General features: G+C 48.0%; 1 protein-coding gene across 6 annotated transcripts in view; it reads left to right on the top strand.

Annotated features, from left to right (window-relative positions):
* NFIC (nuclear factor I C) overlaps window positions 1-27,220 on the top strand; it is a 178,479-nt gene that overhangs the window by 128,884 nt on the left and 22,375 nt on the right. For 4 of the 6 annotated variants that reach the window (XM_084825631.1, XM_084825629.1, XM_084825628.1 and 1 more), the window contains exons 5-9: window positions 1,620-1,743; window positions 8,406-8,530; window positions 14,429-14,557; window positions 17,184-17,368; window positions 23,536-23,692. In XM_084825631.1, the coding sequence (XP_084681757.1) occupies window positions 1,620-1,743; window positions 8,406-8,530; window positions 14,429-14,557; window positions 17,184-17,368; window positions 23,536-23,692 (720 nt within the window). The remainder of the gene's footprint in view (window positions 1-1,619; window positions 1,744-8,405; window positions 8,531-14,428; window positions 14,558-17,183; window positions 17,369-23,535; window positions 23,693-27,220) is intronic. The other 2 variants (XM_084825633.1, XM_084825632.1) reach the window with 1 other exon arrangement.

Raw genomic sequence — 27,220 nt, 5'->3', positions numbered from 1 at the left:
CCCTGTTCCCTGGTCTGCCTTTTGACTGATCAGGAGCACCTCTGTCTTGTCTGGATTAAGTTTCAATTTGTTCTCCCTCATGCACAAGTGTGTTTTCAGGAGGCGTTTGAAAGATGTCACGTTTTCTGTTTGCCAAACTACACGAGGGAGGGTTTTCCCGAAGGTGGGTGCCGCTACAGAGAAGGCCCTCCATCTGGGCATTTCACGGTGACATTTGGAATGACCACCAAGGCCTCCTCTGCTCATCTTAATGGTCATCTTGGTATGTGCAAGGGAAGGTGGTCTGCTAAGTATCCTGGTCCCAAGTTGTTTAGGGCTTGGTATTACAACAACATAACCTTGTACTTCGCTCAGTAGCTAATAGGCAGCTAGTTCAGTTCTTTTAACACAGGTGTTATGTGGGCATAGGCAAGTGTTTTATCTTTTTTCTGGTATTATCATGATGGTTTTATTGTATTTTATTATGTATTTATAATTTTAGAGTTATGATTTTAACAGTGTGTATGCCTTGTATTGTTTTTATAAGGGTTGCTAGCCACCCCGGACTCCTCGAGAAGAAAAGCAGGATATAAATAAAGGAAGCGCCATATTCCCTGCAGAATTTATTTCTTTATTTCTTTACAATATTTGTATACCGCTCTACATCTAAAAAAGATTTTGGAGCAGTGAACGTAAAGGGTAAAATAGTAAAAGAATAAAGAGATGAAAACACTATATTACAATTATGCCTTTTTAAAAACAGAATGCCAATAAAACCCGTGGCAGGTCAGTTAAGGAAATCCTGATAGGACAGTGCTTGTCAGGGTGGACACTGAGCCCATAGAATCCCAGAGTAGTTCTGATTCTGAGGAAGAGCAGTCGCTCCTGGGAGAGGAGCGCGCTCCTCTTTCCCAGGACCAACAGCTGACGGAGATTCCTCCCACCGGCATTCCTAGTTTAGTTAGCAGTCCAGGGAGTGACCAAGCACAGATAGCAGACTTGGTGGATGCGCGACGCAGACGCAGAGAGCGGCGCCAGATGGAGGGCGCGGAAAGGAGGCGAAGTGCGAGGTTGGCGCGCAAACAACGGCTGCGCCCAGAGGATCCAAGGGAAAAGGGGAGGGACTCTCCCTAGTCCTTAAGTTCAGGGGTCTGCCAGTAATTCCCTTTCAAACGGGGACCAACTGTTCCAACTTAGGGCATAGGTACTGTGCTGCTCAGATCTAGTTGCAATCGGTATAGTTGTTAAGTTGTAAAAGAAGAATAAAGCTTTGAAAGGAATTCCTTTGTCTGTGTCTGGACTTGGCTACTGGATTAGACTGAGAGAAGCCTCCAAGGAGCCCTTGACAGCGCTGTTTTCAGGAGGCACCAGAAACAACACAGTTTTGGTGCCTGCCTGATCTCCAGGGGCAGGGAATTCCAAAGAAAGGGGGCCACCACACTGAAGGTTCTTCTCTGGGTGGGCTCCAGTTGTGCCATAGGTCTATGTGGAACCACCAGAATCTCTGTGCGGGAAGACTGAGCCGCTCCAGTGTTGGGAACTGAGCTTTCCAAAAAGCACATATCATCGCCCCCATGTACACCATGAGTGAGCACCTTTCCTGCTGTCCATGACTCTTTCTCTGTCTGTGTCTTCTGTAGCACCTGTGGTGACTGGCACGGGGCCAAACTTCTCCTTGGGGGAGTTGCAGGGGCATCTAGCCTACGACCTGAACCCCTCGAGTACGGGGATGAGGCGGACGCTTCCAAGCACTTCCTCCAGTGGGTAAGTCCAAGCTTCGTGGTGGGTACTGCTTTGCCAGTTCAGCTGGTGTGTTTGGAAGGTTGTCATGGCTAGGGGTGCACGAAAGCCACTTACCTGGTCTCGCAGCTTGCTTCGCGGTGGGGGGGGAGGTGCTTCGCTGCTCCCCCCGAAGTTCAGGCCGGGGGGGGGAGGCTTCCCTCCTCGCCTGGCCGAAATTCAGGCCGGGGGGGAGGCTTCCCGCCTCACCCGGCCGAAATTCAGGCCGGGGAGGAGGCACCTCGCCTGGCCTGGCCGCGAAATAAAGTTTTAAAAAAAAAAACGCCCCCGTGGTAGGCTACATGACGATTAACGTAGCCTATCACGGCTAGATCTGTAAAGTCAGCCGTGATAGGCTACGTTAATCGTCACGTAGCCTATCACGGGTGACTTAAAAAAAAAAAAGCGCGTACGCAAATGGCGGCCCCCATAGGGAGCCGCCATTCACGTTCCTTATTTGGTCACTGTAGTCTACGTAATCTTTATGTAGACTACAGCGATCAAATAAGGAACGCGAATGGCGGCTCCCTATGGGGGCCGCCATTAGCCGTACGCGCTTTTTTTTTTTTTTTAAGTCACCGGTGATAGGCTACGTGACGATTTACGTAGCCTATCACGGCTGACTTTGCAAATCTAGCCGTGATAGGCTACGTTAATCGTCACGTAGCCTATCACGGGGGTGTTTTTTTTTTTTTTACTTTTCTTGGAATGGCGGTGGCGGCAGCTGGTCGAAAGACCGGCTGCTGCCTCTGCCCCTGTCGAAGACCTGCCGAACCGCCGCCAGGACCCGCCGCCGGGAGGGACATTCGGGAAAGGTAAGTCCCATCCCGGGGGGGTGGGGGGCGGGGGGGCAGAGAATTTCTCCCCGAAACTACTTCGGGGGGCCGAATACGTTCGCACTCGGCCCCCCGAAGTTTCGGGGAGAAATTCTCCCCCATCCCTAGTCATGGCAGGGCTTTACCTGAGCTGGGGCTGTGCCCTAAAAGCAGTTCTTCAAGAACTCTTAGGCCAGGCATTTCTGCAGACCAAGGGCCTCTGAACATGTGTAGACAGTGTTTTATATTCTTCTGCTTGGAAACTATTTTATTCCCCCACTGAGAAGACACATAGGCAGCCGTAATTTTAACAAGCATTGCGTCTTCCTCCAGCTTAGATTAAGGTGTTTCCAGGTAGGAAAATTTAAATTTATGCTCTGGTACCACTCTTTTTAAAGAACCCGGATGCACGATCCCAGTTTGGTAACCACATCTCCATGTCCCAAGCATCAGGCATTACTGGGGGCTGGGGTGGGGAATCAGGTGGGCTTTGTCTCATAACCAGTTGGTGTAGTGGTAAGTTCTGAAGTGCAGATGTTCATCATGACAGTCCCCACAGCCACACTTTCAAGGGGAGTCCAAAATGCAGACACCTGGTGGTGAAAAGAAAGTCCGATGCTGTAAAGACCTAATGCGAAGAGAAAACTCCCTGGAAAAGACCCTGATGCTGGGAAGGATTGAAGGCAAAAGGAGAAGGGGACGGCAGAGGATGAGATGGCTAGATAGCATCACCGATGCAATGAATATGAACTTGAGCACGCTCCGGGAGAGAGCGCAGGACAGGAAGGCCTGGTGTGCTATGGTCCATGGGGTCACGAAGAGTTGGACACGACTGAATGACTGAACAACAACAACAACAACAAACATTCTGGAAAAGAAACTCTCTGGAAAAGATCCTGATGCTGGGAAAGACTGAAGGCATAAGGAGAAGGGGGCAGCAGAGGATGAGATGGCTGGATAACACCACCGATGCAATGAATATGGACTTGAGCACACTCCGGGAGAGAGCGGAGGACAGGAAGGCCTGGTGTGCTGTGGTCCATGGGGTCACGAAGAGTCAGACACAACTGAACGACTGAACAACAACAAAATGTTCATCCATATCGAGAAACCAATTCTAGTAGTCTTCATCTCCATGAGGAGCAGGTCTTTTGAAAGCTATTGCGTCTTACTTGCCCCTTCAAGACAAGGCCACCCCAAGATACTTTACATTACAATAGGGAACAATTTATTGTTGCTCGGAGAATTAATCACACACACACACACACACCCCTGCTGCCCCCCAACTGTGAAGATTGCAGCCAAGTTCTGAAAAACAGGGAATTCTATCAGTGGTGGTGTAGTGGTGAGAGTGTGGGACTGGGAGTCGGGAGATCCGGGCTCTCATCCCCATTTGGCTGTGGAAGCTCACTGGGTGACTTTGGGCCCGTCACGGACTCAGCCCAACCCACCTCACAGGATTGTTGTTGTGAGGATAAAATGGAGGAGGAGGAGGGTTATGTGCACTGCCTTGGGTTCCTTAAGGAGCAAAAAAAGATGGGATATAAATGTAATAAATAAATTAATTAATTAAATATCAGGGGTGGCAGATGATCTCAGTGTCTCTGCTTATAAAAAAGTACCAGTGCTGCATACCTCCGAGCCCTGGCTCCAGTACACCACTGCCCATAACATACAGATTGGCAGGTAGAGCCCCCCCCCCCCCCATCCAGGCCCTGAGGCATACAGCTTGCTTTCCTCCCACTGTCGGCCCAAAAGCAAGAGGGGTGTGTGAAGGGACTGGTGCCAGTTAGGGATGGGAGAGAAATTAATTCAGTTCAGTTTTTGATAACAAAACTTGCCAGAATTTGGCGATTTCTTCATAAACAGGACAGAAAGAACATCAGATTAAATGATTTGAATGTGGGAGAAAGCGAAACTGACGTTCGTGCATCCAGGCTGACAGGTTTGAGTGCTTAACTCTTAAAAGTCAAGATTTGAATCCCTGGGTATTCAGCAACGTGTGTGGTGCTCAATTAGGGCTGCCGCATCTTTTTTTTCTGACGACCCCCTCATCTTTAAGACCTACATGGCAGGCAAGTGCAACATGATTCTCTTCATGGTAGGAATAGCTGTGCCTATTGAATTCAGCCTGGTGTAGATGGCCGAGAATTTCATTCGGTTCGTTGTTAGATAAGAACTTACCAACATTCTCACGAGTCTTCAGAAACAGGATGGAAAGAACCTGGGATTTTAAAAAAAAATCAAACACGGGAGAAAGGAAAACGGGCAGGTTTGTCTGCCCCCTAGTATCAACAGGGGTCCATTTCATAGGATAGGATTAAGTCTTACCCTATACACCTCGAAGGACCATAATCATAGGCGTGCGCAGCACTTTTCATTAGGGTGTTCTCCCGGGGAAATTTATTTATTTATGTATTTATGTATTTATTTATTTTAAAAGTGAACATGTATTGAATACTCACTCATAAAGGATATTATTTTTATTCAACAAACAAACTAAAGAAACTAAACTTTACTGAAAACAACTAAGCTTTACATAAGAAATAAAAACTTAAAAAATAAGAGACAAAACTCCTGTTCTGTGTGTGTGTGTGTGTGTGTGTGTGTGTGGCCGCTTATATAGGTGAAAGAATTTTCTGGAATAGTTGTCGGAGGGGGCAGTGGCAACACGGCACCACAGTAGTGGGGACGCATGCTGCGAGCGAATGCAGGCTCCCTATACATTTCTACCACAACTATATTATGCAGTTTGGCACTTACTGCATAATACAATAATCTATAATTTAAAACTAAAAGAGCATATCATGCGATTAAATCAAAACGCAACGCCGCATCTCAAACAATGTGAGCAAACTTAAATCCTAAAAGATTAAAACCTGGGCACACCTGACATACCCTGTACGCACGTCTATGACCATCATGACAAGAGGTCATCTCATTTACAGTTGTGCCACTACCTACTTGAGAAGGAGGGGGTGTCAGGGTGTTTTAACAAGCCACCGTGTGTCTCCTGGGCACTCCGCACACTTTAAGCATTTCCACGTACTGGAAGGAATTTCTCTCCACCCCTGCCGCATCTCCTTAAGACCAGGCCCAAGAATCACCGCCTCATGTTGGAGAGATAGCCAGCTCGTGACTCACCAGCCCAAAGCACTGATATCTGGTCCTGTGGGAGTGCTGCCAAATTTTTAATCAGAGGACAGGAAAAGCTTTGCTTGCTATTTGGATCGCGATCTGCCAAAATCATAGAGTCATAGAATAGTAGGGTTGGAAGGGGCCTATAAGACCATCGAGTCCAACCCCCTGCTCAGTGCAGGAATCCAAGTGAGAGCATCCCTAACAGGTGGCTGTCCAGCTTTGTCTTGAATGCCTCCACTGTGGGAGAGCCCACTGCCTCCCTAGGTCATGGGCTCCATTGTTGTCTTGCTCTAACAGTCAGGACGTTTTTCCTGATGTTCCCATTATTCTGTGTCCTGCACTCTGGGAAGATGGAGAAGAGATCCTGGCCTTCCTCTCTGGGACAACCTTTCAAGTACTTGAAGAGCGTGATCCTATCTCCCCTCAGCCTTCTCTTCTCAAGGCTAAACATGCCCAGTTCTTTCAGTCTGTCTTCATAGGGCTTCATCACTCTCATCTCTCAACACTCTTGAGTTCTGAGCATGTCAATCCTGTCCCTTACATCCCTACACTAGCTTCTTGTCCTCTCAAATCCTGCACAAGCCTTTCACCCTTACCTTGAAAGCCCTCCATGATCTTCGCCCCCCCCACTTATCTGTCACCTCTTGTATCATCCCTGCCTGAGACCTTTGCTCCACTAACTTCCACCATTGAAAGGTCTCCTGTTCCCCTTTAAGTCTCCACCCTTATTCCCTTGCTACCTGTTGTGCCTGGAACCATCGCTTTGGATTACTGAAGTGTGCTTTGCTAGGGGCTACCCTTGAGGTCTAGAAGCTGCGGCTGATGCAGAAGGCCGCAGCCAGATTAGCTTATTGCCATCATATCACACCTGTGCTGAGGGAGCAGGTTTAAGGGTTTGGTTCCTGTTTACAAAGACCTAAACAATTCAGCACCAGAATACTTAAGAGATTGCCTGATCCCCTACTGGTCTACATGGTTGCTGGCCTCCTGGCAGTACTGAAGATTTCAGAGGTTCAGTCCACAATGGTTCAGAATAGGGGCTTGAGTGTGATAGCAACCACTCTCCGGAAGCCCCTACCTCTACAAATTAGGCAGGCGCTAACACTTCTAAGTATTTTGTGTCTACTGCAAACATACTTTTTTCCAAAACGCATTCCCAGGAAGATAATACGTTCTTCTGCATTTGTTGTTGTTCAGTCGTTCAGTCGTGTCCGACTCTTCGTGACCCCATGGACCATAGCACGCCAGGCCTTCCTGTCCTGCGCTCTCTCCCGGAGCGTGCTCAAGTTCATATTCATTGCATCGGTGATGCTATCTAGCCATCTCATCCTCTGCCGTCCCCTTCTCCTTTTGCCTTCAGTCTTTCCCAGCATCAGGGTCTTTTCCAGAAAGTTTTCTCTTCACATTAGGTGGCCAAAATATTTGAGCTTCAGCTTCAGTATGTGTCCTTCGAATGAGCACTCAGGGTTGATTTCCTTGAGGATGGACTGATCTGACCTCCTTGCAGTCCAGGGAACTCGTAAGAGTCTTCTCCAGCACCACAATAGTGCTATTGGGTATTTAATTATGATATGATACTGTATTGTTTTCTACATCACTTATGTGTAAATTACTCGAGTCGAGCGATAAGCAGCAGCTTGCGTCAGTCGTTAAATAGTCCAAAGTTGAGAAGCCTTTGTGAATTTTTTTTAATTTTTGTGAACCGCCCAGAGAGCTTCGGCTATTGGGCAGTATAGAAATGAAATAAATAAATAAGCCAGCCAGCCAGCCAGCCAGCCAGCTAGAAGTATCAGGCAGAAGCCAAGGAAAACAGAACCAGATAGAGGGATGTGCGGAAGAACAGGTGGAGTGGTTCTGGGTTCAAGAATAATCAGAGCGGGTCCAGGAGCTGGCAGGAAGGTTTTCTGCTACGGATGAGCATCAACCATTGCTTCCAGCACCTGAACTAGGTTTGAGGCTCCTCTTTTATGCGGAGGCTGATTGACAAGTGAGGCCAGCTGGGCCGAGCTGCAGAGGTTTCCGCTGGCCTGTGTTCTGGGCCCCTCCCCAAACACGCTCAGGCTGAGGCGTTCTGTGTCCTCCTCCATCCCAAACAGGGGCGTAACAACTTAGAACCTTTTATTAATGTAAGCGATTTGTAAATATTGTTAAATAAATAAGTAAATAAATAAATCACCCTACAGAACTTCTCTCGCTTCCTTCAAATCCCTCCTCAAAACTCACCCTTTTTCCTTTTCCTGATGTAACCTAACTCAGCTGAAGTATATGTTAGTGGAATACTCACATATTTTTCCTCTAGTTCACCTTAGATGTCTCTTCTCTTCTCCTTTTTGTCTGCCCTGTGTCATATCACAGAATATAAGTCCCTCAGGGCAGAGACTTGGTCCCCTCGTACATTGTAAAGCAGAGTGATGGAATATAAGAATAAATGAAAAGGAAGATACTGTTTTCAGAACTTGCTTTGCCATGGCTTCCTCTGAAGAACCATTGTGGCGCTTTGGGCGAACAGGGGGGGATGTGCCAAGCATTCTTTGATAGTTGTTGTTCTTAAGCAATTGTTTTTATTGGTTGCTATCATGGTTAGACTAGTTTGGAAGCTGGTTCAGTGTGTAGCAGGTATGTGATTAAATGGGCCAATATTCTTGGACAGAAGTGGGTGCTAACCATGCCTCCCCTTCTTTCTCATCTAAGGAGTAAGCGGCATAAATCAGGTTCCATGGAAGATGACCTGGATGCCAGCCCAGGGGGTGAATATTATACATCCCCTAGCTCGCCCACGAGTAGCAGCCGCAATTGGACAGAAGACATGGAAGGGGGTAAGTGTGCATGACTGGGGCCTGCCCTCTGGTCCCCCAGTCTCCAGCCTTCAAGAATTCAAGAATCTCTGACTTATATTGGGCAGTTTGATTGCACCACACATACTCATGACCCTGGAAGCCGTCATAAATAAGGCAAAGAGAGTAATTTTTGCACAATTATGTTTGAACTTACAAATATGGGTGTATTTTTAAAAAATCAGATGAGCAATTGTGTTGAAGTGGTACAACTGGGAAATGGTCAGCCTCCAAAATGGCAAATATGATGATGACTTTATATTCTCAGGAGAGTAAAGAAGAGCAGATTTCCTTCCATTTTGTCCCCCTTTTTTTTTTTTTTGGAGTGTTGCTCTCCCCTGTGTTCTGTTTCTCCTTAATTCTAAAATAAATCCCAGAATTGGAGCATGTGAAGCTACTTTCATTCATTTCCCCTCTTTCCCCTCTTCCTTGTTACTGATCAACACACACACACACATTGAAAAAATACCTGTGGGGTGGGAAGATACAGTCATACATACGATTGCGTCAAGATTACTTTTGTGCAGAGATTTACTTACGTGCATTAGAAAACACTACCAAAAAAGCAAGCAAAAATAGCAACCAAGGATGCTTTCTGGGTGGTGGGGAAGTAGCATTTTAGCAATGCGCACAAGACCACATTGTAAAGGGGGAACAGTGTCAGGAGCGCCCTAGGTTCCTCTTTAAGTCCCCTCCAATAGCCAACTCACGACACAGACGAAAGGGATTCTTTCCAGGGCTTTATTCCTTTACACCTTAATGACTCTTTCAGATGTTAATCACCAGCGACTAAGCAGGGAAATGCACTGGGGTCGTTAGCAGAGTAGCCTAAGCTCCGGGTAAGGCAGTTGGTCCCCGTTTGAAGGGGAACCGCGGGAAGACCCTGAACTTACGAGCTAGGGAGCGGTCCTCCCTCTTGCCCGGGGATCCTTGGGACATGACTGTTGTTTTAGCGCCAAGCGGGCAGAGTGCCTCCTCTCAGTGCTCTCCATCTGGCGCCGCTCCCTGCGTCTGCGCCAAGTGTCCAGCAAGGCCCCTTCCCCCGCTCTCTCGCTGCCAGGGTCACTATCCCTCTCAGGAATGCAGGCAGGAGGAATCTCTCCCTGCCGCTGTGCCTGTGAGCGATGAGCGAGCTCTTCTCCCATGGGTGGTTGGTCCTCCTCAGAATCAGAACTACTCTGGGGCTCTATGGGCTCAGTATCCACCCTGACAAACAGCTGCAAATAAAGGGACTAAAAGGCTGTGTCAAATGATATGTACAGCACACTGTACAAATTTTGGAAATTAAAAAAATAAAACAGTGAAGGAGTCTTAATTAGTGATGGGCTAACTGACCCCATCATAATTTATAATGTGCTTGCCGAGTTGTGAATCCAACATTACACCTTCGGACAGAAGTTCTCTGTTATTACAAGTTTTCAAATTATCTCCAAATTTTTATACATTTGCATTGCTGTAATGCCTCATGGGAACATGGTGTATGTAATATGATGTTCTTTTCTACCTCACACATCCTGATATAATATGTCTCAACACATTCTTCTCCGATTGGCAGTTATCACGTGTGTTTGTTTACGGCGATCGACCTCTGAGCATGTGCAAAGATGGTACAGGTTGGATGCTTAGTCATCAGAACGCTCATGAGCAGAAAATATAAATGAGCTCATCATCAATCTTAGTTTGAATTGCAAAATATTATAAAGTTTGTTGGAATTAAGCTCATCACACATTCAAGAATTGCAAACCTTCTAGATTTGGCTTCTGAACTGACTAATTTTAAGTTTCAGCAGCATCACTAGTTCTAATGAGTCAGTTTCACTTTGGAAACAAGTCCAGGTGACTGGGTCCTTTAAAATCCAGGGAGCAATTCTGAAGAAGGGGGATTTCAGAAGCACCCTTGCTACAGCAGTTAGAATAGTTAGGGGTGGTTAAGAGTGAGCTGTAAGTCAGGCTGTTCGTCGTTTCAGCCCATTTACTGTTGGGCGCACGCTGTTGTTGGCTCTGTTTAGAATCAGCTTGGCATTTCTTAGCTTTCACTAGAGCAGTTTAGAGAAAGCGTCTCTGTTTTCTGCAAATCCTCTGCTCAATCGTAACTTTGGAACGTGTGCACAGATGGTGTCGTGGTGGCACGTATGCATTATTTGTACCCTGGGAATAATAGTTTGGTTTCACTTGCCTCCACCAACCCACAGCACCAGCCATGATGGAGGGCTGCTTAATTAATTCAGCTGAACCCCACCCCCCCACACGTACTAGTACAAAAGAGGGCTTTCGATCCGGCTGGGGGAAACAACCACATACACTTGTTAACAAGAAACAGGCTTTGGTCATTAGCCTGCTTACTATGGATGTGCAGGGCCTTGCTTAATGTTCCAAGCCTGAGAAGATGCCATTCAATTTGTAATATAACCAAGTATTCTGAGCTGGGCATTCTAAACCAGGTAGTTACGAATTTCAGCAATATCACTATTGCTCCCTCGCTAAACCGAGGACCAGGAAAAACCTGGTGCCATCACAATTTGAGTAATTCCTAATGTGTTTTGATTATCTTTGTCAGGGGAAATTGATCAACAGTTTAAATAGGCACAAAGCTTCCTCTCCTTAACGGCATCGTTTATGGCTCGTCTGCAAATGGAGAGCTAGAAAGAGAAGGAACTTTGTGAGCGTCTCTACACCATGTTTTTATCCCACAACTTTACCGGGGCATCTGCTTCCAGATTCTTTGCGGGATCAAGATCAGCTTCTTTACACATGCTTCCCCTTGCTTTTTTCCAGGGTATTTCCTTTCTCTGCAAGTTCTAAAAGTTTCATTAAACAGCCACTAGGTGGCACTGTGGTATAACACAATTGCACACTTTACACATAGCAATACCTCACATCCCAGATTTAATACCACATTTTCCCCATTAAGGGAAAAGCCGCGATATTGGTCACAAAGGATGGGAGAAGCTCTGGAGGTTGACGACATCATGTAAAGGACCTGCAGACTTCCGTGAGTGATCAGTCACAAGTGCACAATAAAAGCCTTGTGTAGAGAAGCCCTGTGTCCATTTAACTGTTGAAGAATTTCCTCTGTCAAGGATTGAGATTATCTATTGAGTGATTGTTGCTCCTAATTGGCTTTGTTTGTTATATTTGTCCTGCTATTGGTGCAGCCCCCTTCCATTTCCTTAAATCTTTCCCCAGTCCTAAATTCTCAGCTGCCTTAAGCAAGCTACCATTCCCCTCCCTACAACATGGGGATTATAATACTGATCTGCCTTACAGGGCTGTTTGTAATGACCACTGAGATAATGTATGGGAAATATTCTATAAATGTTGTTGTTGTGGCTGTCACTCAATTAAAGAAATCAGTGTCAATTAATCAATTGATTACATTTTCATGAGTAAAAGAAACACTAGTTCTGAAGCAATATTGTCTATGTTTTTAGAGGATGCATGCATGGGAGGCATCCTCTTAGAAGAGGCATCCCTCTCCTGTGTACAGGAGAAGACAGCACCTCTTTCACGATGGTGCTTGCATACTGGGATTAAAAAAAAATCACCCCTGCCCCAATTTAATGCCAATAAAAATGGCAATACAGTGCCATTCTAGTCGATCAAAAGTGTTTCTTTGAACTGAATAAACATTGCAGCTGCCATTATCATCATCAATATTCCTTCTGTCTGGGAATATTCTGCCTGGAAATCTGTCTCCAAAAGCCAAGTACAGAGTTCCCTGTCCCCTACCCCACCCTTCCTTGCTCGAGTAGAGACATGTTCAGAACACTTTGTGAGAAGAGGTTTATTTCAATCCTGTACCGGATGTTCTGCAAAATCCTCCTAAATGAGTGACTGAGAAAGGACTAAACCCTTTAGTGGCATTGCCTAAACCAACTGGCCCAGATAAATCTGAGCCGAGAGGTTGGGAGGGATTAACTCTCTCTGCTTTGTGCTGCATCCCCATATCGCACATGCAGGCACAGCAGCGTGATGGCACAGCGAGCAACTCAGCCCCCAAATGTGCCACAGGTAGACAGCAGATGGCTCCAGATGACAAAAGCTTTGAGGCGAGCCATGCATAATAACATCTAAGGCAGCTGCTATAATTCTATCCCGTTTGGACTACTGTAACATGCTCCACATGGGGCTGCTTTTGAAGACTGTTCAGAAACTTTAGCTGGTTTAGAATGCTGCAGCCAGATGGTTGACCAGGGCAACTTACAGGCAGCACGTGACACCCTTGACAACTCCCTTGCTACCTGTAATTCCGGGCACAATTCAAAGCACTGGTAATTCTAGAGAAGTTAAGGCTTGGGGGGCGGGGAATGGAAAAGGGGGGGACCGTTCTCTTTGCCACCCTCAATTGTCAAAAAATCAACAATCCCAGGAAAAAATCATCCTGCGGCATGCATGCATTTTTTGTGTCTCCCCCCCCCCCCGGCCTTCATGTCTTGTGTTTTTGTGCCCCCCCCCCCACAGTTCTTCATGTCTCTCATTATGAACGATAAAGCCCCATATGACTTGGGACCAGGCTATTTCAAAGACTGCCTTCTCCTGTATCAGCCTGCCTGTCTTTAAGATCTTTGGGAAACATCCCTCTGTCAGTCCCACCACCATCAGAGGCATGTTTGGTGGAGTCGCAAGAGAGCTTTCTCAGTGGCTACTTCCAGGGTCTGGGGGCATCTCTACACCAGTCTAAAATCCTGCATTTAAAACGGGGCTTTCTGCTTCCGTTTTAAATGCAGGATCACAACAGACTCCCTTTACATGTGCTTCCTTTCCCCCTCCCCTTTCCCCCTCCTCCTCCCTGTATCTGAGTCTTCCATTCTCTTTCATGGATCTCACTCCTCGGCTTGCCGCTTTTCTTCCTTTCACTGAGGGAACTCAAGCGGAACACAGTGGGGTAATTTGATAGCTCATGATCTGCAATCTATTTAAAAACGGAACAGAGGGCATTTAGTGCAGGAGATGCCCTGGAGGGTTATAGTATCCTGTAAAGAGCCCGCAAACCTCTGTGAAGGAGCCATCTCAATTGCAGGATAAAAGTTCTGTGTGAAGAAAGCCCGGAACTCCTTGCTAAGGGAGGCCAGGTCGCTCCAACGCTATTGTCCTTCCGCCAGCCGGGAAAGACATTTTATTTAGGCAACCTTTTGGCTAAATAAATACACTGATGGTCATCTGAGCTGATGTGCTACTGAAGTAGGTTTCAAAATCTTTGATGCTGTTTTTTCCCCTTTTTATTAGTGTTTTTTATTTGATGATTTTATTGGCATGTGTTTTATTTATTGATTTTAAAGTTTTCATTATCACTGTTATTTTATTGGTATTGTTAACCACCTTGAGCATGAATTTTAGCAGAAAGGCAGGATATAACTTTAATAAATAAATACTATGGGTGTGATCCAGATTTAAGCTAGATCAACTGCGCTAACGAAAGTCAACTTCCACGCCCCCTCCTTCCCACGGCAGCTCCTGCCGCTCCCTGAAAATGCTACACCGAGAGCTGGGAGACCTTGCTGAATTGAGGGGAGCTGTGCTGGTGTGGGAGGGGGGAATCCCCCGAAATTGGGTGGAGGGATCTTCTGCAATTGGAACCCTTCCTCCCATGGAAGTCCCTTCTTCTCATGGAAGGCGGATCCTGGATTCACCCCAATATGTTGCATGCACACCACCTGGAGGATATTTTACAGATGGAGATCACTGAGGCACTGCAATCAGTTGGACTAATTGGGAGGGTGGCATTTCTCTGCTGGACAGGGCTCTGAAAAGCATGGCAGTCTGGACTGAGATGGGACAGCTGGAGGGTAGGGAGATGGGACAGTTGGAAAGCACGCTGTTGCCAACAACCTTGTATTGAGACGGCTCTGTAAAATGCCACCTCCTCCAACTCTTCTCCAGGCATCTCTCCAACTGTGAAAAAGACAGAAATGGACAAGTCTCCTTTCAACAGCCCGTCTCCGCAGGACACTTCACCCCGGCTGACCAGCTTCACCCAGCATCACCGTCCTGTCATTGCTGTTCACAGTGGTATGCCCGCTTTCACTGGGGAGAGCCGAGAAAGAGCGAACTCTAGACTTAGACCAGGTCGGCACATTTTGGAGAATGAGGTGGTAGAGTCCTGAGAAGATGGAGTGTACTGTAGCACTTCAGGTGTGTGGGTGGTGGGGGCTGTCACATTTTTAATACTCCTCTGTGTTGTCGTCGTTGTTCAACTCCTTGCAAGCAGAAAAATAGCATGTCAGAAAGAGAATGGCTCTAGTCCACTCCTTACTGTGCTACTTTTCACAAAGGGGACCATTCAAAAATGTGATTTTCTCCCTTCCATTTGCAGTCCGAAATGATACAGTCTGTTCCACCACCTCATTTTGACAGCCATGGGACCCTGGGCCTTAATTGTGCAATTCTGCTAGTGTGGTGTATACACAAATAGCATGGTGTGTGTGTGTGTGTGTGTGTGTTTAACAGTCATTCCTTCTTCCTGAGAATTGTGGTCCCCAGCGGGGGAGGAGTATTCTAAAAATCTCTACCGTCACCAAACTTTAATTCCCAGAATTATTTTTTGCGGGGTGGAAGATTTGGCAATTGTGGAAGCTTCTGGAAAAATTATGTTAAGAGTCCTTACATATCTGCTAAGTAATATACAAGATTTAGCAGTAAAGGTAGCATGGATTCTGCCCCCACACACACACACACACACCAGAGGAGTCTGTCTTGGTTAAGATAGATGTAACTCTTTAGAGCAGAAGATTGCCTTGGAAGCACCCTTGGTGAGAATCAACCCAAATGTACGTATTCCTCTCTGGGGGCACTTTCACGGGGGTCAAGCGCCAGGGGGTTTGCTATTTGCAGAAATAGTTCTGCAAATTTGTAAGAGAAGCCAGCCAGACACACAGCACTGACTGGCAGATGCTTGTGATGTCACCAAGAAACCTCCTATCCCAACCCCCCAGAATTTGCACTTTAAAAAAAATGAAAATCTCATAAGAAAATTAATAAGGCTATGAATGGACAGAATGTGTGCCTGTCTATGCAGCACTTTTATGCAGGTCTATCAGTTTTGTTGTGAAGCTGAGAGGAAGCTGGAATTTCCTTGTAGCTGAGGGATGCTCTGTGACCATTCCCTTTTTTTTATATTGCATCTGTCTTCTCTCTCTCTCTCTCTCTCTCTTTCTGTTTTTAAATATTACATCTGTCTTCACCCTTTGTGATCGACAGTATCAGACTGCAGGCCAAATGGAATGTAACTTTTCTTATAGCTAGAGCTGAAACAAACCTGCATGGCATATGGGACTATAACTCCCATCATCCCCAGCCAGTATGGCTGTTGCTGGCTGGGGGTGATGTGGATTGCAGCCAAGGGATCTGCAGGACACCAGGTTCAGGAAAGCTGCCATATGCCGTGTAGGTTTGTTTCAGCTCTAGCTATAAGAAAAGCTACATTCCAGTTGGTCTGCAGTCTGAGACGGTCAATCAAAAAGGGTGAAGGCAGACGTAATATTTAAAAACAGAAAGAGAGAGAAAAAAAGACAGATGCAATATAAAAGAAGGGAATGGTCACAGAGCATCCCTCAGCTACACGGAAATTGCAGCTTCCTCTCAGCTTCGCGACATATGGCATGGGGTTGGGGGGCATTTAGAAAACAATAGGAGTTTTAAAACGTTGAATATAGCAAGTGACATGGATAGCCCTGAAAGTTTAAATGTTTGTTTGCTTGTTTTTAAAGAGTTACTTTAAAAAAAAAAAAAGGAAAGAAAGGCTTGGATTTTGAATGTTAAGGGCGGGACAGCCACATGCTTAAACATCTGGACAAATATTCCAATCAGTACTTTTCGGCTAGATGTTTGAATGCATTTGGGGTCCTAGTGTTCATGGGATGTGAGGTCCTGGAATAGGGGTGCAGAGCCTCAAAAGTAGGTGCCAAAACGTGGCCCCCATCCAGCCCTTCTAACTTCCCCAGATGGCCCCATCCATTCCCCTGCCCCCCTCTTGCCCCCCTCGACCATCAATCATTCGGTGGTTTCCGGGCTTTTGTGGAGTTACCCCCCACCCCCATTCTAAAAGGTTGAAATGCCTCTCTTTAAACTGCGCTGCTGGCAATAAGAACTTTAAGATCCGACGTGCTGGTATTGGGGGTCTTTGGGGCCTGGCTCCTTTAGCCTCTGGCCCGCCCCTTTAGCCTTCAGCCCACCACCAGACTGCAGCGCCCAGGAGCGCCTCTGAAACTGAATTCCAGCTGAAAGAGGTTCAACCCCTGCTGTGCTAGACCGTGGCCCCGTTGTGGGAGGGGAGAGCGATTTGGGCATTGGTGCCGAAGGGCAGACACTGCTGTTCCCACTTCGGCGGTGTCAGTGCCAACTCGACCAGCCCAGGTGTAACGCTTAGGGGTGAAAAAAGGGGGAGTTAAAGATTCCCGAAGGATCTGTTGACTTGCCCAGGGAGCGGGAGAAGATGGTGCATATGGACGACCAGCCTTCGCTATTTGCTTGCCCCAGGAGGAGGAGGGGGGTGGAGGAAGGCCACGCACGCCGGCTGGGGCTGCTCTGCCGCCCCGCCCCGGTGGTCTCTGCAGAGGTGCCCAGGAGCAGGGGGGCTGGGTGTGCACTGGTGACGAAGACCGCCCAGTCTCCTCTCTGCCTCTCTTGCCCCCTGCAGGTATCGCCCGAAGCCCCCACCCCTCTGCCACACTGCACTTCCCCACCACCTCCATCCTGCCCCAGACGGCCTCCACCTACTTCCCGCACACAGCCATAAGGTACCCGCCTCATCTGAATCCACAGGACCCTCTGAAAGATCTCGTCTCGTTGGCCTGCGACCCGTCCAACCAACAACCCGGACCGGTAAGGAACTGCCAGGGTTGCATCTCCTGATGCCTCTTGCACTGCGGGGGCGGGCCGGCGGGAGTCCAGGCCGCCTCTGCCCAGCCCGACACATGACTCAAAGGGGTGCTTGGAGAGACAGCACGGCAGTCAAGCTGGTCCTTCTTCCAGATGCCCATACAGCCAAGTGCCCCCAACCCCACTTGCTTGTGGGCCTGTTCTCTGCCACGATGAAAACTAGAACACTGGGTTGTTGTTGTTTTTATGGTAACCTTTCCAAACGACATGCTGAAGTTGTTCTCCTCGCCCGGATTTCTCTCTGGACTTTGGAGCTCCAAATTTCCCAGTCTTGTTTCCAAAGTAAAACTGATGAATTAGGAATACTCCATCGTTTGTTCTTAATTTTATACAGCGTGCTGCTGGTATGCAGTTCACAGCAGCTTTCAGTGCCTTTGTGCATCCCCCCCCACACACATGAAATGATGTGCTGGGCCAAAAGTTCTGGAAAGATTATTGGGGCAGCATGGGTGGGGAGAGGAGTTGACGACGTAAGAGGGGACCTAACTGCCTTCCCTCTGTCAGGGGACAGAGGAGGCCAAATGCCATGGTTTGGGGTAACACCAGTGCTGTATGTTTCCTTTGGCTGCTGGCATCCGTTCAGTAATTTATTATTTTTCTATATTGCCGCATAGCTGAAGCTCTCCAGGCGGTTTACCATTAAAATACATTCTATAAAGTATAAAACCATTCACATAAGGGCATAAAACAAATAGCACACACAACAACAACATATATCTAAAACAAGTTCAAACCGATCAGCCAGAGACAATCAAAGGGACTCCTTATAAGTTGCCAGATGCCTGAGAGACGAGGGCAGTTTTAACCTGGCGCTGAAAAGATGACAATGTTGGCATCAGGCGGGCCTCATCAGGGAGTTTATTCCATAAATGGGGGGCCACCACTGAGAAGGCCCTCTCCCTTCCTGCCACCCTCCGAGCCTCTCTCAGAGGAGGCTCCCGGAGGAGGGCCTCGGATGCAGAGTGTAGTGTATGGGTCGGTTCATGCTGGGAGAGGCGTTCTGTCAGGCAATATAACCCTTGAAATCCCCCTACCCCTGGCAAGTAGCCAAAATGCCCTCCTCTGCTTTTTGTGGGTATGAACGGAGTTCAAAACAGCCTGGGCAGGGTTTTCGTTCAGCCCTGAATCCATCAACCCTCAGTATACAGATAATAATTGTACGTAGCTTGTGTGTATCACAGCCCAGGTATGTTTATTTGGGCAAAGGCAGCTGGGGACAGGGGCTCCTGAAGGGAGGGGTGGCGGCTTAGAGACAAGTGGCACACTCTGAAGTAGGACTCACCAAAGCGGAAGTGGGGAGGTCTACTATTGCAGCCTGTGTTACCCATGGCGGGGCAGTGGTGGTGGTGGTGGAGGAGGAGAGAGACTGTTGACCCACACGAAATGCAGTCCCCATGTTTATCAAGGTAGGTGCCCACAGCAGTTCCAGAGGTTAGGGGTGGGGGAGGCAGGAGAGGGTTCGAGGCAGAGTCTTGGCAAAACTTTTAAGGTCCACAGGTAGCAAAGTCAGCTACAATCTTGTTGAAGACTCAGTTCCGTTCCCCCCTTCTCCTCTGAAGTGGGTTAGATAATATCACAAAAGAGACATGTTGAGAGTTACTGAGACAGACAGGAGAGGGTGCAGAGCCAGAATGGAGAATTCAAAATGCTTTGATGTTCCACTGGGCTTCTAGTGAAATCCACCCCGTGTGTAGGGATGTACGAAACTCACTTACCTTTTTGCGGAATCTTTCGTGGTGGGGGGGGGAAGCACTCCGTCCCTCCCCCCGGAATCCTCGATGGGGGGAGAGGTGATCCGGTCCTCCCACCCGGAATCCTCGATGGCTGGCTCCGCTCCGCAGCCAGGCCACGGAGCAGCCAGCCAGGGCCGTCCGCAGCCAGATTTCAGGCCGCTGACGGGCTGCTGCGAACACAAATGGCGACCGCCATTTGCGTCCAGCCAGGCAGCCATGATAGGCTACATAAGAATTTACGTAGCCTATCACAGGTAACCCCCCCCCAAAAAGCGTATGCAAATGGCAGCGGCTACGGCGGGGAGTGGGCGCTATTTGCGTTCTTTTTTTTCCGCCATTTTATCCTACGTAAATATTTACGTAGGATAAAACGACGGGAAAAAAAGAATGCAAATAGCGCCCACTACGCTATTTGCGGTTCCCTTTTTTTCGCCGTAATTGCCTACGTAAATAATTGCCTATTTAAAAAATATTTACATCGGCTAGAACGGTAAAAAAATAGAGAACGCAAATGGCGGCCGTCGTAGCCGCTGCCATTTGGGTACGCTGGTTTTGGGGGAGGGGTTAGCCGTGATAGGCTACGTAAATTCTTATGTAGCCGCATCTGCCGCATCCACCCCAGGTAAGTTTTATCCCGGGGCATTCTGCAGGGGGGCGCGGGGGGCAGGAGGCTGTTCCACCATGGATTCCGGGGGGCTGGATTCTTTAGAACTCACTGCAATCCGTGGCAGAATTCTCTGCCATCCCTACCCGTGTGGCCATAATTTCCCCCTGTCCAGCCACCACGTGTACACAGACAACTCTACTGTTTGATGTACAGCTTGGTTCTCTTCCCCTCCACCGTGGTTCATTGCCCATCCTGGCAGGTGATACCATCAAAGGGCTACCTAATGCACTGGCTACCTGCAAGGCACATGGTAGGAGATGCTGTATTTCCAGCACCTCACATACACATACACACGCACACACACAGACACGCACACGCACACACACTGCATGTGGAAGTTAGCATTGCTTTCTAATAGTTTTGGTTACTTCTTCACTGCCACGCTGTATGCCCCGGCCGTGGGCTGCTAAGGATTGGAGGTGCCACAGAAGTGATAAGCCAGACCCAGGTTTGCTTACAAGGAGCCTTTATTGAGTACTTACAGCACAGAGGCGTACCCAAGGGTTGGATCAGACAGCTTCTCTGAACCCAGAGCCATGGGGTACAATGGGTTTTATACCATACATGTCAGCAGTGAGGCAGCATGACAGCAGCAAGTGTTAATTAGCGTTCATCTGCAGCTTTCCCAGCACAGGCTAACAGTGCTTGTTCATAAGGAAAACCATCAGAACTTTCCCAGCACAGACACCTGTAGCATGGCATAAACAGAGCCTCACTTCTCAGGCCCTGATCAGATACTAGCCTTCATGAGCGTGGAATTTGGTGAGGCCGTGCTATCGGCCTTTGACTCATCTCACATGCTCAGAGGCCCACTAGCAAGGAAATTGCTCCAATAACGAACCTAAGCCAAGCATTATGGACCTCTAGGCACCTCTAAAACGATAGGTGACTTGATTACAGGCGCCAATACAGACGCCTCTCCCCTGAAGCTGAAGAATTGGGCTAGAGCGGAAGGTGTCTCTACTAGGGATGGCGAAGAATTCCACCACGGATTTCAGTGAGGCCGAATGCAATGGCATTCAGCCCCCACGAAACCTGTGGCAGAACGGCCTCCCACCCCCCGCCGCCCTGCGGAATTCCCCCCGAGACGAGGCTTACCTGGGGCGGATGTTCCGGTGATGACGGCTCTGGCGGCAGCAGCGGCAGCTGGTCGCTCGGCTGGCTGCTGCGGACTCAAATGGCGGCCACCACGCCATTTGCGTATCTGCCTTTGCCGTAATAGGCTACGTAAATACTTAGGTAGCCTATCACGGCAAACAAAAAAACCAAAAACAAACAGTGTATGCAAATGGCGGCGGCTATGGCAGCCGCCATTTGCGTTCCCTTTTTTTCCGCTGTTTTAGCCTACGTAAATATTTACATAAGCTATTACAGCAAAAAAAAGGGGAACGCAAATAGCGTAGTGGGCGCTATTTGCGTTCCTTTTTTTTACCCGCCATAATAGCTTACATAAATATTTACATAGGCTAAAACAGCAAAAAAAAGGGAACGCAAATGGCAGCCGCCGTAGCTGCCGCCATTTGCGTACGCGGTGGGTTTTTTTTCCGGAAGGCTGCCCAGCGGCCGGATGTCCGGCTGTGGGCGGCCCCAGCTGGCGGCTCTGTGGAATCTCCCGCAGAGCGGAGCTGGCCAGATTAGGATTTTGGGGGGAGGTGCGGAGCGCCTCCCCCCCACTGCAAATCACCCTGTTGAAAAGGTAAGTGACTTTTGTACATCCCTAGTCTCTACACAGGCAATGTTGAGTGTAGGTGATGCGCTATAAATGTTTCCAAAATTCTCCTCACCTGGATTTGTCTCTAGACTCTGGAGTTCCAAATTACCCAGTCCTTTTTTCCAAAGTAAAACTGATGAATTAGGAATACTCCACTGTTCGTTTTTAATTTTATACAGAGTGCCACAGGTGTGCAGTTCACAGCAGCTTTCAGTGCCTTTGTGCGTCCTCCCACCACCACCCCGCCTGCCCATCCTCTACATGAAATGATGTGCACCTGTAAATTGATAAAACACTACAAGGAAGCAGCCTTGATGCGATTCTATAGATGGTCACACCAAGATTCTTTTTGTGCTGTGTTTTGCCAATGTTCAGGAGCACAAGTGTGCATCGCTAAAACGCCAACAGTTGCATTGAGATTGCGTTTTTGCAGTGTTATCCAGGTGCACATGGATAACAGTGGGGTGGAGGCTGCAAATTAACTGAAAGCTGTATCAAACTGCTCAGGCTCCAATTCCAGAAATAGTTTTACAAAGTCTTCTGGTTAAACCAGAGTAGTAGAAGAGAGGAACACAGCACAGAGCAACATTGTGAAGCAAGAAAGGCACAGAATGGGGGGAATCTGTTCATCCCTGCTGCACGCACAATCCATAACACTCTCTGTTTACTGGGTTTTGTAGCGCTTCCAGGACTTCCAGGATTGAGCAGAGGAGCTAGCAGGAGAAAAGAATCGTGCCTCTGCCATGGGGAACAATTCCTTTATCATGCCACTTTCAATTCTGTCTTAACTATTGTCTGTCTCCAAAGGCCATTCCATACATTGCAGCTTTCTTCTTTTAAGTGCACACCTGAGGCTTTCTTTTGTTTTTTAAGTGTACACGTCAGTAAAGTGTGAATGTGTTTGTGTAGGCTTCTCATACACATATCCTCACCTGAGATCTGGGAATAGCTGCAGCTATTTGTCAAGGGGACATCGGTGAGAATCGCAGACTGCTGCCATTTGAATGTGTGAATTGGTCCTTTTTGAGTTTTTTCAGTGCATTGGAAATGGAGAGTCACTGCTGCTGCGCGGGAGTTTAATGCACAGCCCTCCCATAGTATCCTTGGTCTCTTTCAGACTTTTGCAACTCCAACCCACCCCTCTTGCTTCGGCTGACCCATAAAAAATCATTAGTGTATAGATAATTATACCTAGAATGAGCTATTTGAAAATGCCATTAGAAAACACATTTTAAAAAAGCTCAAAAGAGTAAACTCAAGTTGTCTAACAATATCCCTAAACTTAAACTATTCCTACTACTAAAGTAAGCCTGTGATCCTAAACATGCTTATCTAAGAGTCGGCTCCATTGAGCAAAACAGGGCACACTTCTGAATAAATACGCGTAAGATTTTACTGTAATGCTACTTACATTAAACACACACGGAGGCATCTTTTCAAGTTGTTTTAGAAATGTTTGCACCTTGCTCATCTTCGCCCTGCCTTCCCCAGCTTTGGATCTATTATTATTATTATTATTATTATTATTATTATTCTGCCTTTTTCTCAATACTGGGACACAAGGTGGCTTTACAACATTAAAGTCTATTTAGTGGTGCGTAAAAGAAACAGAAATTTACCACAACTGTTTTAAAGAATAATACATTCTGGCACGAGTAGCGGCAGTGTGCATGGGTCCCGTGTGGGTATGGCATGGCTTGAGGTCAGTGACCAAATATGGACACCGTAGGGCTGAGACTGAATTGCGGGGTGGGGCTGAAAAAAGGATTAGGCAGACAGCACACCAGAAGGCCCCCTCCGTGGCTCTTAGCCGTGATGGTTTGATGGGACCTCCATGTGTGGAGGCAGGTGACCTTGCCCAAATTCCCATGGTCTCCAGAGAAGCCCGCCCGACATCCCCCCTTTGAGGTTGTAAGTTCCCCCAGGCAGGCAGGCAGGCAACTCCTGTGGGCGGTGCTAACAGCTTGCTCTGTGTTTTTTGTGTGTGTTGTGTCCCTAGTTAAATGGAGGTGGTCAAGTGAAGGTACCTGGACACTACCTTCCCACCCAGATGTTGGCGCCACCGCCCCCGGGCATGCCCCGCCTGGCAATCTCACCTGACACCAAATCTACCACGACAACGTCCGAGGGAGGGACCATCTCACCGACGTCTCCCAGTAAGCAAGCTTGCCCACCCACCCACCCACCCCGCACCCACCCACCCGCTCCCCAAGGGCCCGGCCTTGCCCACCTGCCTGCCGCCCAACACCAGTTTCCCTCCTCTCTGGCCATATTTACCCAGACTGCCCTGCAGACCTGCTTACGTGTGCGCCTATGCACGAGTGGTGTGCATGTGACAACTTTCGGTGAGGGGATTTTCGGATGAGATGGCAGCAGGGTGCATGGCTTTAAACTGAGGCAGTTTAAGTCATTCATTTAAATCACCAGGGAAAAAGGGCTGATTTTAAATCATTGCTTTAAATAAAGTCCCAAACAAGTATCCATGTCATTGGTTGCTAAAACAGTAATAAAACACCCGTTTGCAACTAAATAGGGCCTTTGTAGCTGCCTTAACACTAAAGAAAACCCCCACAGTCCTTCCATTTTGGATCCTTTCCGCGTTTACCATGCGCTCCCAGACAGAGACCATGTGATTGCTGAGAGAGGAAGCTTTTGATTTTCAAGGTTCCATAGAACTCAATGAAACAGCACCATCTAGTGGCTGTTTTAATAGCATAACATTCCAACTTTAGAAGGTAGTTCATTAGTTCCAGATCTTTTTGAGATGGAATGACCAGGAAATACCTCTGGATGTGTCCTGGAGGTTGACAACATCATGAAAAGGACCCGCAAACTTCTGTGAGCAAGCCATTTCAATAGCAGGATAAACCTCCGTGTGAAGGAGCCCTGTATCACCCAGGAGCATCATTCGAAACCTCTCGCATGCCTATTGCACAAAAGAACCTCTATCTCCTTAGAAATAGGGGTGCATATAGAACGAAGGTTTCCCATTTAGCACTCTCTCGTTCCACGTGTAAGGACACTGAGTAGGATCACTGCCTTGAAGACTAGCGCGCTCAAATGTTCCTTAAGCAAAGGCTTGTCACTGCATGGCAGACGGGTGTTTCTGCATGACTTGGAAACAGGGCTGGCATGAAGGATTGGCATAGTGTGCCAAGGGCCTCTGCAAGCTGCTTGTTCACTTTGCTCTGGCTCAGCAACAGTGGTGGTGTCAGGGTTGTTTCTGAGTGCGGGGAGTGGGATAGCAGTTCAGATTCTGAAGGAAAACTGCCAGACATCGGAGAGGTGTTTTCCCAGGCGAGTCCAGACATGACTGGCCCAGCTTCTCAGGTTACAAACACCCAGCTGGCTGAGGACGAGGGTTCCTCTTCACACACCCCTGTGAGAGACAGTGAACAGGAGGAGGCGGGGTTTGGAGAATCTGATCTAATAGACGCCAGGCGCAGGTGCAGAGCAAAGAGAGAGAAGGCCAGGGCAGAACTTAGACAGTCTACCCGATTGGCCTTGCGTGAGAAGCTGCGCTCAGAAGCCTCACGAGAGAAAGGGTCCTCCCCTGCTCAAGTTAGGCTAGTGAGACCGCCTTTCCCTTCAAACAGCGGGCAACTCTCTTAACTACCTATTGAAGTCCCCTGAGGGCATTCCTCTGTAGACGGAGAGTCTCTGACGATTTGCATCTGTATGACCCTGCAAAGTAATTGGATTAAAAGCTGTAGACTGAAGCCTCTTGTCTACGTTTGTCTTCTGCATTGAAATAAAGTGGGGGCTATCCTGACAGGTGGTGGTGAGAAAGGAGGAGCAGTGGGTATGGCTGCAGACTTGCTCATTGGTTCCCTGCCTGCCAAATGGGCAAGCCGGCGGCAGCCATGACGAGAACGAGGATGAGGTGCCATAGCAGCTGGTGACCCTTCTGGTGTCACTGAGCTGCTCACTGAGGGAGGGGCCCCATGGTGGTGGTGGGGGGTTGTTTGTTTGTTTGTTCGTTCGTTTACTTTTTGTTGAATTTATATCCCGCCTTTTTTCCTCTTGCAAGGAACCCAAGGCAGAGGGTCCTTGGGTCTTGCCCAAGACCCCTCCAAAACCCGGCTCTGTACAGAAAGTCATTAGCCGTGTTGCTTGGTTGATCGTCTCATTCAGAGGTGTTGAATCTCTTCCAGCCCGACGGCTAGAATGCATTTTCGGGGAAGCTGTTGGGCCCGTGCTCCGGTGGCTTTAGAATGCGGGGGGGGGGGGGGGAATGTACAACTGTCGGGAAACCACCGAACTATTGCCGGTAGGGGGAAAGGGGGGCGGGCCCTTTGGGGTCCTCAGAGAGCCAGATTGAGACCCCAGACGGCCGGATTTGGCCTGCCGGCCTGAGGTTCAACAGCCCTGATCTAAATACTCATATCTTGCACAACAAAAAACGGTAGGACAGGGCAAGCATTCTAAATATGATACAATAAGGCCACAGTCACTCCAGACAGTTAGCAGCCTCCTCTGTGCTCCAGCTGCCCTGCATTTTTGGCTAGACGGTAGCTTTAGGAAGGGGAGGGAAGGAGGCCGCGTGGCGCAAAGGAAGCTGCATGAAGCGGCATCCGCTGTCTCCTCCCCTCCCCGCCCCTGGGACTGCCGCCTTTTCCCCATCTCGGTGCTCCGTTTCCTAGTGCGGAGTCATAGCCAGTGCAGAGAGAACCGCGTCAGCTATGAGGGGGAAGGGATGGGGAGTGTGGTTTCTGGGAACCACGTTCAGAGCCCTGGTTCCAACCTCAGTTCCCAGAAACCAAAAAATCCTAGGGCTCTCTAGATAGTGTCTAGTGGCCATAGGATTGTTTCCTCCTGTCATATAGGTTCTCTGTTGTGGAAATTATGAATAATTAGACGGTCAAAAGCGTGGGTGTCTATCCTCCATGTCATGAAGAAACATTGTTCTCCTGTGGACCTTCTGGTCAAATATTACTATCCGAACCCCCCCCCCACACACACACACAGTTCCTTCATTCGTTTTACACAGTTTTTAGCTCAATGTGTCCAATAGAGTGTCATAGATTGAGTTTTAAGAGCATATGAATGTAGACTTGAATAGGTTTGCATTGCGCTCAGATATCATTTTAAACCAATACAGCTGATTATTTTTAAAAAACCGATTTACAATATTAAAAACCTTCACAATCTTAAATTACCCTTTTTAAGCACATACACATCCCCAACTAGAACACCCGATACACTTAGAGACCTCAATCAAATTAGGTTTGGTAGCTTGCCAGTAATATTGCTAAATATCTAATAACAACATAGAATCCTACAATAGTAGGGCTGGAAGGGGCCTATAAGACCATCGAGTCCACCCCCCTGCTCAATGCAGGAATCCCAGTCAGAGCTCCCCGGCAGATGGCTGTCCAGCCTCGTCTTGAATGCCTCCAGGGTGGGAGAGCCCACCACCTCCCCAGGTAATTGGTTCCATTGTCGTATTGCTCTAACAGTCGGGAAGTTTTTCCTGACGTTCAGCCGGAATCTGGCTTCCTGTAACTTGAGCCCATGATTCCGTGTCCTGCACTCTGGGAGGACCGAGAAGACAACCTGGCCTTCTTCTCTTTGACAACCTTTGATGCTATATAATGCTGTCTTTTGAGGAACTGGCAACCTTTGTTTCATTCACATTGTGGATTCTGAGTCTTAACAGACCGGAAGGGAACCTGCCATACATA

This window comes from Heloderma suspectum, chromosome Z (genome assembly GCF_057233095.1).
Source record: "Heloderma suspectum isolate Gila_16-S chromosome Z, 16-S_ref, whole genome shotgun sequence".
In the NCBI taxonomy this organism is placed as follows: Eukaryota; Metazoa; Chordata; class Lepidosauria; order Squamata; family Helodermatidae; genus Heloderma; species Heloderma suspectum.
This window is presented reverse-complemented; position numbering and strand designations above follow the sequence as displayed.